The sequence below is a fragment of the Alligator sinensis genome, unplaced genomic scaffold (genome assembly GCF_000455745.1).
Source record: "Alligator sinensis unplaced genomic scaffold, ASM45574v1 scaffold1374_1, whole genome shotgun sequence".
NCBI classification, from domain to species: Eukaryota; Metazoa; Chordata; order Crocodylia; family Alligatoridae; genus Alligator; species Alligator sinensis.
Genome location: NW_005843307.1, coordinates 200,137 through 211,800, shown reverse-complemented (window position 1 = coordinate 211,800; position 11,664 = coordinate 200,137). Strand labels below are relative to the sequence as shown.

At 40.4% G+C, this 11,664-nt stretch overlaps 1 protein-coding gene across 1 annotated transcript in view; it reads right to left on the bottom strand.

Moving 5' to 3' along the window:
* Positions 1–370: 370 nt before the first annotated feature.
* LOC102380065 (enolase 4-like) overlaps positions 371–11,664 on the bottom strand; it is a gene marked incomplete at its 3' end in the record, with an annotated part of 13,323 nt that continues 2,029 nt past the window's right edge. Inside the window, exons 2-6 of the mRNA XM_006038309.3 lie at positions 11,200–11,328; positions 7,584–7,774; positions 5,019–5,164; positions 1,829–1,998; positions 371–619 (exon numbers count right to left, since the gene is read on the bottom strand). Coding sequence (XP_006038371.2) covers positions 371–619; positions 1,829–1,998; positions 5,019–5,164; positions 7,584–7,774; positions 11,200–11,328 — 885 coding nt within the window. The remainder of the gene's footprint in view (positions 620–1,828; positions 1,999–5,018; positions 5,165–7,583; positions 7,775–11,199; positions 11,329–11,664) is intronic.

Sequence of the window (11,664 nt, the reverse complement as noted above, 5' to 3'; positions counted from 1 at the left end):
GGGGGGGGGGGGTGTTGACCTATCCTGTTTCTTCTCCATCCAGTTCCTTCAAAGGCTTCTATTCCTTTTGTCTTCTCTTCCATCCTGATAACTTCATTTTTAAAGCAATTTTCCCCCACAGATTTTGCATTTTTATTATGTGCTTTTCTGGGGTCATCTCCTTTTTTATGCTCTAGGCACTAAATGATTTATGATTTATTATCAATGAATGTCATTCACATTTTACATAAACCTATTACATGTTACTCTGCTATGGATTTTCATTCTTGCTGTATACTAATTGTATGCCTTTTATTATCCATACATACAAAGAATCCTTATTATAAATATTTAGCATTGCAAAGATATTTTATTAAATCTTTGACCTCACAAGTGAACAAAACAAACAACCCCCACTCCTCCTCCCCAACACACAAGGATTGCATCTAAAAGGCAGGTGGTCTAAACTGCTAAAAGAAAGCAAAGTGAAATTAATAGCATGCAGTACTTGTTTAACTGTTAACCCAGCTGGTGGTATAAGCATCACTTCTTTCATTAATTTCACTTTTCCAGGTGATGATTTTCCACAGCTTAAAAGAGTGACCATTGGTAGGGACACAGTCAATTCCTTAGGCAAATCCTGAAATAGAGAAAGTTGTAAACAGATAAGAAGTGCCATACTGGGTCAGACCAATGGTCCATTTATTTCAATATTCTGTCTCTAAAAGTGGTGGGATTGGATGCTTTAGAGGGAGAGCATTGAACTGGGTATATCTGAACTGATCTGTTCCCGGTTCATTACCCTTCCTGGCATCCACCATCATAGCTTTAGAAATGCCACAGGAAACGTTGTCAACTGTTCTGTTTAATAGCTGATAATATATCTGTTATCCATTAATTTTAGTCCCTTTTTTGAACCAGGCTATACTATGTGCCTCTATAAACTCCTGTACAATTAATTTCAGAAGTGAACTATACATTGCATAGAAAGTACTTTCTCTTGTTAGTTTTAAACCAGTCTCCTATTAATTTCAATTTGCCCCCTAGTTCTAGTAGTGTAGGACTTAAGTGGGTGCATCTACACGTGAAATTAAGGCAAAGCAATAAGCTCCAGAGTGTTCGAGCCAGAGTAAACTGCTCCCAGGTGCAGTGTCTACATATGCACCCAGGACAGCAGCAATTTGAGCTGGGATGGAGCAGGCCCAGGCTAGCAAGAGGTACAGGGGTCAGCCCCAGGCTCTGGGCTGTGGTGAGGCAGCAGAGGGACTGGTTGGGGTACAAAGGTGCAGAACCTGCGGAGCTGTGTGGCTAAGCAGCAGCCAGGAGTCTGGCCCCTGCCCAGTCACCATCTACATATGCGTTTCAGTGCATTTAATTACTCTGCCGTAAGGTAGTACTGTCCCCGGTAGAGTTGACTAGTTTACTGAGCCCTAATACTGGCGCGCACGTAAATGGTGATGCTTTACTACTGAGCTAATTAGTCTACTCCACAGAAAAGTGCATGTGTAGATGCACCCAGCAAATAACAGATCACTAGTCACTTTGTCCACACTTTTCGTGATTTTATAGACTTCATCATGTGAATGCCATGAAATTAAGAATATTTAATTATTAACTAAATGTTTCCCAGTTTAGCTTCATTATATCATGGTTCCAATCCAAAACCCATTAAAGTCGATAGAAATGTTCCTTCCAGTGATTTGAATGTCCTGCAGATCAGGTGGCAAGGAGTTATATAAATACGGAATGTCAAACCACATTGCTTTTAACTAAACATTCCTGAAGTACAGAACTCAGTAATAATTACAACTGTGACAAAAAGAAGAAAAATCAAAATAATGGCAAGTACCTGATCATGTTTCAGCCATGCAATGTGCGAGTATAAAGGTGTGTGGTCAACGGTTGCACCAGTTTTAGCAACAGCAAGTGATATTCCTGCAATGGCTATGCTGCCACAGAATGGTGGTTCAACAGGTTCCATAGGTGGAATTGGTTTCTCTGCAACAGAAGTTTTCATTCCTAATAAGATAAGGAATACTTAATGGATGTTTTCCTGTTTTAAAAGTCACCTGTGTATCTATATCACTGTGCTACAAATATATGGAATATAGTTAAATAATCTGCTAATTTGATGTTAATTTAAAAGAAATTGGTCCATATTGCATTGTATTGTGCTTTTTTATTAGAAATGATTTTGCTCTCTATATGCCAGCAGCATCCATCTCTAACTGACTTTTACTGGTAATTCCTTCTCAAAATCCACTCCCTTGAGCTGGCTTCTCACCACTATCCCTCTAGTTTATGCCTACCTGCATTAGAAGTAATATCCAATCTTTCAAACACCAAGCATAAATAACTTTGCAAAACCCTGCCATTCCTTTCCCTTGTTTGGTCTCCTCCTTCATTTATCTACCTTACATTACTAGCTCACTGTGTCAGGAAGTTCATCTACCTTCTTTGTGCTAAAAAACTAATACATAATAACTAAGAGGAAAAATAATGCATTGAGGGGGCTTGATTTTTCAAATGATCTCAAAAGACAAGATTTTCAAATACTCAGTACCTACAATCTGGGCTAGATTTTCAAAAGAACTCTTGTATAGATATCAGATTTTTTACAGTGTTCAACACCTAGCTGGTCCCATTGTTGATGTTTATGACCGGACTTTTTAAAAAGATCAACATCCAATGTGCTGTGCACCTTCAAAAATCTGATTGTTCATTTTGTTTTAATGGGTGTTTCATACAGGAATAAGCAACGTTCAGCAAAATGCAAATGAAGCAGAATGCAAATATGGTACTGTAGGCCAAGGCAAACCTAAAATATGACCTTGTATCGTTTTACAGCATATCCACATACTGTACTGACACCTAGAAAACAGAGTTGCATAAGTGGGAACAGAATAAGTGAATGATCCAGTACTGAATTATATGTTTGGATTCTACTGTTTTCGAGAGAGTCTTTGTTGTAAATTATCTTTTAGTCCACCTTAAATTGAAAATATATAGATTCCATTCTAAAGTCCAGTTACTGAAGTCACACACTTGTTACTGTTTCACTTAGTCAATAACTGAGGCAGTTGACTGCCAGAAACATGTTTTCCCCCAAGAAAATAACTGTAAATGTGTCAGTTTTTGTAAGTATCGTCTTTCTGAATTTAAAACTAAGGGCTCCTCTACACATGCAGGCAAAGGCACCATGGCATCTAATGTGTGATCAACACTATCCCGCTTCCTGCCATGCCACACATGCATGGCAGGAGGCATGATTGTGGGATCGCATATTAGATCCCATCATGCCTTATTGCCAAGTTCCCCCTGCACCAGCAAGTAGCAAGCTCCCATGGCTGGGATCCCCCTCAGCTGACAGGGGTGCATAGGGTGCCTTTGCAGCAGGAAGATCGCATCAGCTGCTGTCTCCCAGCCTTGGCTGGAGCCCTATCACCTGGGGTTGAGGGTGCACATGCCGCCCCCAGCTGGGAGCTCCAATCAGCTGCTGGGGCTCCCAGCCACAGGGGCCCTGGGCTGCACATTCAATGGAGTTATTAAGTTATTACAGGTACAAAGTTATTATGCATATTTTGTATATGAAGCCAGGTACAAAGTTATTACACATATTTTGTGGAATAACTTTGTAGCTTATTCCTTTTATTATCACGCCATTAATTGCTTGAATGTATGGCCAAGTGACCCACTTAAAGCATGATTAACTAGTTAATCATGCCTTAAGTGCAATGTGTAGATGGAGCCTAAGTGATCAGTAGCATTTCTATATTTTTAAAAGTCCCACTATAACTGTTGTATGCGACAGAGAGTGCCACCTGAGGATGGACAAGATAGAGTAAGAACAGACACAATATTTGAAACATGCTCCAAAAATGGAGTATTTCAGCTGCTGACAGACGTACAGGCTTCTGCCACACATCCAGGCTTCAAAATCAACGTGGCTGCATGTAGTGGCATGCTCTCAAGCCAGAGGGTGCAATGGAGTGCTACAGTAACCTGTGCAGCAGGGACAGCCATGTCAGAGCAAACCAAAGAGTGCTCTCTGACAGTGCCCAGCACTCTTCAGTACTGACCCCAGTGTGAGCACTGAAGTAATTCAAATGCTACATCTGTCTACACCCACAGCTCTGGATGGCAGATTTAAGTTGGAAATAGAATATTTACATTAGTGTTGTCTTGTTTAATGCAGTATCAATCAAGATATTGTGCTGATGTTACAAGATAAGTAAAAACAAATTTAAGAAGAAGATAAACATAAAGGGGCATTTGACACCATTTTCTGCTACAATAAATGATGGCTCATGCTCCACTTCCACAGAAGGAAAATAATAGGAAAGAGGATGCTTCTCTAACAACAAATGCAAGGAACAAATGTACTTTTCCCTGTGCATTTATCCCCTTTCATCTCTATTAGCCACTTTCCTTTTCTCACAACATTCTCTCTTCCTCCCCTGTATCTTTTTTCTCCCCATACTGCCTTGCTGCCTCTTATCCTCCCATCGCACTGCTCCCTTCTGTTCCTTTCATTCTGTATACCCAAGTTGCCATCTCACTTCAATTTTCCCCCTTTATTACTTTCCCCACTCTCCCATTTCCCTTCTCTACTTATATTCTTTCTTCCTTCATTTCACTCCCATTTCCTTTTTTATGGTTCCATTAACCATATTTTAATAAAATTAATCAATTTAACCATTAATCACATTTCCATTAACTATTTGCTTCCTTTTCCTTTCTCATTCATGATCCTGAACAGTTGTATTCCCCCTGTCCATGACAATCAGCACCTAACCCCACCCCATACCTCTCTGCTCTTTGGCTTGGCAGTATATGTCACTCTCCTTAATGCTGAATGGTGCTCTGATAGAGATGGAAAACTGCTGCTAGTGGTCAGAAAGGAGGTTTAGGATGTATCTTCAAAAGCCATGTAAAGAAGTGCTACTAGTCTTGAGAGCATATGGGGAGCTGCAGAGGTATGCTATCATCTTTACCAATACCCATGTTGCTGAAAACAGTATAAGAAAATCCACTAAAACCTATTTTGGATGCCTTTTTTTTGCCAGCTTGTACTGCAGCAGGTGGAGATGAAATGCATGTGGGCATAGAAATTTCTGTTCCTTGTTCTTGCTTTTCAGTTTTCTTTCTTTCTTCTTCTTCCTCTACTTTCTTTGTAAAGTATTCACTGAGAGGGGGAAAAAAAACATGATGAGTGGTTTAACACAGTGTTTCTCATCCTTTTTAGTAGCAAGTACCCCCCAGCTTCTGAAAATTTTAATAAGTACCCCAACACTCAATTTTCCAGGGTATTTTATATTTACAGACTAATATGTGCCGTATGTTGGAAGAAGGGCTGCGTATATAAGGCCATGATGTGACAGATGTCTGATCTGGTGTGGGTAGGATTGCCACCTTTTACACCAGGGGTGCACAACTCAACTATGTACCCGGGCTAGAGGCGATGTTGGCCAAAGCTAGGAGGGTTGAACCCAGTGCCACGCAAAGCGTGGCACATCAAATTATTACTGGGGAATTCAAAGCATCATGCAATACACCGCACACCAAATTTTTTGCCATTGTTTTGAGGGGAGAAAGGGGTGAAAGAGAAAGGAAAAGAGGGCGAGAGAGAGTGTTGGGGTACCTGCGTACTCCCTGCCTGTGTCTCGCATACCCCAGGGGTACGCATACCACAGGTTGAGTTTAAAATTAAGAATGTTACCGGGCATATGAAGGGTAGGTATGGATGCATGTTTGGTGATAGCATTAAGACAACTCCTCAAGATTTTAGCATGGATTCCCATGTGAACTTGGGAAAGTCATTACATTTCATTGTGCCTCTTTTTGGGCTTCTGTAAATTCAGGTCCATAATTCATACCACAAAAATCAGAAATGTGCTTGGAGATCTCTGGACAGAGGGAGCAAGATAAGGGTAATGTCTATAGACTTGCATGAAGGTAATAATGCTATTTAGCAGCTCACTAATTAAACCTCATTTTTCAGCTGTTTTGATTTCCTACTGAGTTGATACTCAAAATAGATGGCTCTCTGGTTTAAGTTGTCAGTTTGGACAGTAAAATCTCTCTTAAACCCAGCAATGTTGACAGTTACTTATCCTTCCAAATTCATGCACATAACATCTTAAAAAGGAAGTCCTATTTGTTTTGTGTGGATAGTAAAGTGGCCTTGTAACTTTCCTAGAAATATCACTTTGTCCATTTGCCCAAGGGAGATTAACTACCCCAAGGTAAGTGCCCTAGATACCCTCTGAGAGTGGCTACATTTCAGGTGTTATGTATGAAATGGAAATGGAAATGAAATGTAGTGGGGTGTGGATTTATCTTGGTGCAGGGTGATTATATGACACTACACATCAGTGTTTTATTCAGGGCTTTCCTAGCTACACGGGCTCCACCATGCTAATTCTCTGACTGCAGTTCATGCCTGTCAGTCCATGATGTATTAAATACTGCATTTTAAGGAGTAAAAAGAAATGTCTGATTCACTTAGAAGAACGATCCTTTCCAAAAGGCAATTTTCAGTAATTTTTACAATTTCAGAAGATGAGGAGAGATCCTACTGCCATTCTCAGAGTGAAGAGCGGCCAGTCTTTACTCAGGTAAGCTCTCTACCGCTATACTGAAATCCCAGCCTTTGAGAAGATTTTTTGGTAAAGAATATATGTAGTTTATAATGCGATTTACATTGGATATTGCTACAAACAATATTCTCAAGACAAAGAGCCATTTTATTTTTTACAAAATCTCTTTAATTAAAAAAACAGGAGTTTTGGTACTGGGAAAATCAAAAACTGCTCAGAGGCATTTCAAAGTACTTTGTCTTAGGATTTGGTTTTTATGTTTTAGGCACAGAGAAATATGTCCCTTCCTCATTGCTGTGTAATTCCTCTAAAATGTAAAACGATTGTATAGAAAAAATATATATGACTGTTCATTAAAAAGGAATCTTTCAAGGAAGTTTAAAACCAGGATTAAAAGAAAATAGCCCACGGTAAGCATCTTATATACCCTTTGAGAGTGGCCTACTTTTAATGAAACCTCCATTAAAAAAACAGATCAGTAAATGCACCTTTTTGGGAAATTTATCTCAGTGCAGAGAATTCATCCAGGCCCTTCAAACCATGTATGTTCCCCAGTCTAGTGGCCAAAGTAGATGGAGAAACTGTCTAAGGAAGGTTCAGCTTCAGCAGGTGCTGAAGAAAAGTTCACTGGATCCATATCATCTGCTTACTGAAATCATTTTAAAGATTTCAATAGGTGTTGGATCAGCTGGTTACACGGAACCAATGTAGGTACAAATCCTGGGTGTATTCCTTCCTTGTGTCTTACACCTTTTTATCCTGTATAAAATCAGTTTATGTGACTTTGATGCCAAGTTCATGTGACTTTCTACATACAAATATATACAACAGTTGGAAATAATATAGCACAACGCTTCCAGTCACAATGAACATATCCTAAAAATATATGGAGAAAGGGTTAGGCACAACATAAGAAAAACTATGGAATAACATATTGTTTATATTTAAAATACAAGAACCTCTTTTACAACAGGAATATCAATGGAATAAATATGTAAAACCTACCCAAGCAACTTATCAATTTTACACTGGTCAGTAGGTTGCATGTCTTTGAGAATTTCATTCACCGATTCATTCACCCATTCTAGGGCAGTTTTAATAGAATCATTCCTTTCTTTGTCATCAGCATCAATTGCTTCAGGTGAAGCATTTTCAAATATATCAGAGTGAGAAGGGATCACAGTGGAACAAATCCTCTGCAAAATAATGTTAAGAGGCTTACAAACTCTACCATTGCTAACTGAAATTTCACCTAAATAGATGAGAATGAGATGAGCTTAATCATATTTTTCCCCCAATGAATGAACTGTGATCCTATTATTCTCATTTTCTATTATATTTTTCTTGGTTTCTTAAAATTCTGTTCTTCCATTCACTTCTTTTCATTCTCAAACTGTTTTACAAATCATGCCTAGGCTTTACATTTCCTTTATATTCATTTTTAGAGGGCAAAGTGAGGTTCAGAATGCTTAACAGTCTAGCTCCCACCTGCACCTCTCATCCTTGTCAAGAGACACGTAGCCTGTGCACAGACATAACTTCTGACCACTTTAAAAGAGGGTGAGTTGCTGCAGCAGCTGTTAAACTGTGACTGTTTTTCCCCATATTCCTGTAACAATACAAATGAGCTAAATCTTTTAAGCCTGTAACATTAACCTGCAACTTGAACCCTGAGATAAAACAGTTACTGTATTCACTTGAATCCAAAATGACTCTGAAATTAAAAGTTATATTTAAGAGAATTAGGAAGAACTTCTTCACAGTTAGAGTGGCCAAGGTCTGGAATGGGCTCCCAAGAGAGGTGGTGCTCTCCCCTACCCTGGGGGTCTTCAAGAGAAGGTTGGATATGCATCTAGCTGGGGTCATCTAGACCCAGCCCTCTTTCCTGCCTATGCAGGGGGTCGGACTCGATGATCTATTGAGGTCCCTTCCGACCCTAACATCTATGAATCTATAAGAATATCAATTTGTTATAATTTTCCATGTATATAATCTAATTATTGTGGGGGCTGTCCTAAATTCATCCTGCACTACTGCTGCACCAGGAAAAGCAGTTGCAGGTGGTAGCAGGGAGGCAGTAAGGGGAGAGGTAGGGGCAGTCAAGCAGCCTTGTTCCCCCTCACCTTGCCCCCTACCACCTGCTCCCCATTTGCTCCCTCTGCTCCCTATCCTCCTTGCTACTTGCTCCCCCTCATGCCTGTACCCCCTGGCACCTGGCCTCCCTCCAATGCCTGTCCCATTGCCTGGCTTTCCTTCTGCTTGGCTTTCCCCCTCCCCTGCAGCCTGTACCCCCTGCCTGCCTCCCCTACCACTTACCCTTACTCCAGCAGGCTCTATCCCTGCTCCAGCCTCGAGCATTGAGCCTGGCATGACAGTAGCAGTGGTGGTGGCAGCAGCTCTGGCCCAGGCTCTGGAGTCTGTCTGGAGTTGCTGCCACCATATTGGTTGTTACTGGGATGGGCTGAGACTGGAGCAAACATTCCCTGTGCTCCAGGCTAGAGTGGGGCTAGAGCCTGCCTAGGCCAGAGCAAAGGTATAAGGAATAGGTGGGGGGCAGAGGCTGTGGAGAGGAGGGAGGAGGTAGGGCAGGTGCAGAGGCAGCAGGGGAGCAGCTAACAGCCCCAGGTTGGTAATAGAGCCGAAGCCACAGCAGTCACCTGCCCCCTCCCTCTCCCACCTGTATTTGATTCCAAAATAAGGGGCTTTTTTTCCCTATGCTAAATTGGGGTGGGTCAGGATAAAACCTCATCTTGGATTCAAGTAAATATGGTATATTATAACATCTTATACAAGTGGTATTTTCTATTAATAAAATTGTTGCACCTATCTATGCCCACATTCTCCCATGCAGTAGTAACATAAATCAGTGGGAATCTGCATAGACATATTGGTCTGCTTTGTGTATCAGATTGCAGAATTTAACCCTAAGAGTGTGACGAACCAGGAAATCCCATTTGTTTTAACCATGAGAATGCTGTTTTAACTCTGGGGAAGTTAATGTTTTTTATTTTCCCCCCCTTGATCTTTCAGTACTAAAATGCTTTAAAAATATTCCCCTCAATATACTGTAGACCATCTAAACCAAATAAAAAAAATAAATGCTTATAAGTAACTTTACAAAAGACTCAGACTTGAATTTATTTATCCCCTCCTATGAAATGTGGATGCATGAAAATAAGTTTTTAAGAGTTATTTATCTGGCAATATTAGATGCATCTAAATTAACAACTGAGAGTTGAGACATCAGTGAGGGTAAATGACAGCAAAACATAGTAAGCTGTATTAGCCTGATGGCAAGTGAAAGGCAGGACAGATTTACACCTTAAATGAAGTAAGTGAAAGCATCATACACAACTGCTAGTGAATCATGATACAATGGACCACCTACAGTTGCAATCAAAAGTGTCATAATGAAAATGAGACCTTCAAAATGAACTCCATTTTAATCAGTCACTGACTACTGTATTTACCCTAATCCAAGATAACTTTGAAATTAAGATGACCCCCCCATAATTAGATTCTGGACATGAAAAAATTGTAACTTTATTATAAATTTTCCATGTATACAATCCAATTATTTCAGGACTGTCTTAAATAGCACTCCCCGCCCCCCCTGCTACAGTGCAGAAAGCAGAGGCAGGAAGGTCTAGGGGCCGGACCACCATCCGCTGCCCTCCTGGCTTGCCCCCTCTGCTCCCTGCCCCTCCCTGTGCTTGTGCCTGTCCTCCCTGACACATGCCCCACTTGCCTGTGCCTGCCCCCCGTGTAAATTAGTCATTTACAGGTAGTAGAGGTAAAAAAAAAAAAAAAAATCCCCAAAAACCTTGAATAATTTTCAAAGTAGATTTTAAAATGTTCTCCTTTTCTGAGCATTTTAAGTGAAGCAAATGGTCGTAGAAGCATAAAGAACTAAGGGTGGAAGGGACCTTATGAGATCATCCAGCCCAACCCCTGCCTTAGGCAGGATCATCCCTATCCAAACCATCCCATACAAATCCACTGTCTAACATCTTAGTAAGCTATAGTCAACCCTGACACAACACAAGACATAACACCCTAACCTGCCACAGGTAAAGCAGGGGAATCATGGTAGCCAGCATACTCCCTTTGGTTGTTAACATATGCCTGAGAGCTCCCAGGAAGAGGGCCAAGCCCCCACTACAGAGGAAGGCAAAACCCCCCACAGGCTGGTTACATGTGTGAGAGAACAGGAGTCTTCAGTACCTGTTGTGGAGTAGTTATCAATGGAATAATAGATGCTCATGAACATGGGCAAATACAGTGTTGATCTTGCGCTTTTATGACACTAGTTGCTATGTTTAAATGGACTGACAACCATATCATCCTAAGCTGCCAGGATGAAATACACATGTATTGTGTTCAGCCCAGACTGCCCTTGATATTTTTTTAATAGCATCATGGGAATAAAAGTCAGACATCTCAAAACCTATGAATGAAAATAAACATCCTTTTCTTTTAATATCCTCAGGCACTTATTATTTCCATAAAAACTGATCCAACTTGGGTCCTTCACTACCTCTCATTTGAACTGAAATGTAGCAAAAATGTGTTTCTCTCTACAATAATGTCATATTAAGATATGTAACAAAGCAAGATGTACCTTTTCATTGTTTTTAACTGTGCAAAATACTTCCACTTCTAATGTTGGTCGACCCACTCCATCAAGGACCCTCTTTCCAACCAGTTTGCATATTACTGGAGGTTTTGAGTATTTGGAGAAGTAGTTAGCCTTGAATGAGAGAGAGAGTTTGATTAAAAATTGGTTTCTGTATAAATCAGGTTTTCATTCTATGTTAGCATTAAATCCATTGTTGTGTAAATCCACTGTTAAGCCCTGATATTCAAAATAATTCAGTTACCCCTGTTATCTGCTTAAGAACCAGTTCAGGATTTGGGCTTATCCAACATAGTACTATTCATTTCTATTCAGCACCATGTACAAGCTCCTTGCCCACCCACTGCCCTCTAGGAGTTGCTGTATGTCTTATCTGCAAACAGAAAATTCTGTCTGTGGATAAGACATTTAGTTAAAAAAATGTGCCTCTTCTGGAAGGAAATGCAGGAA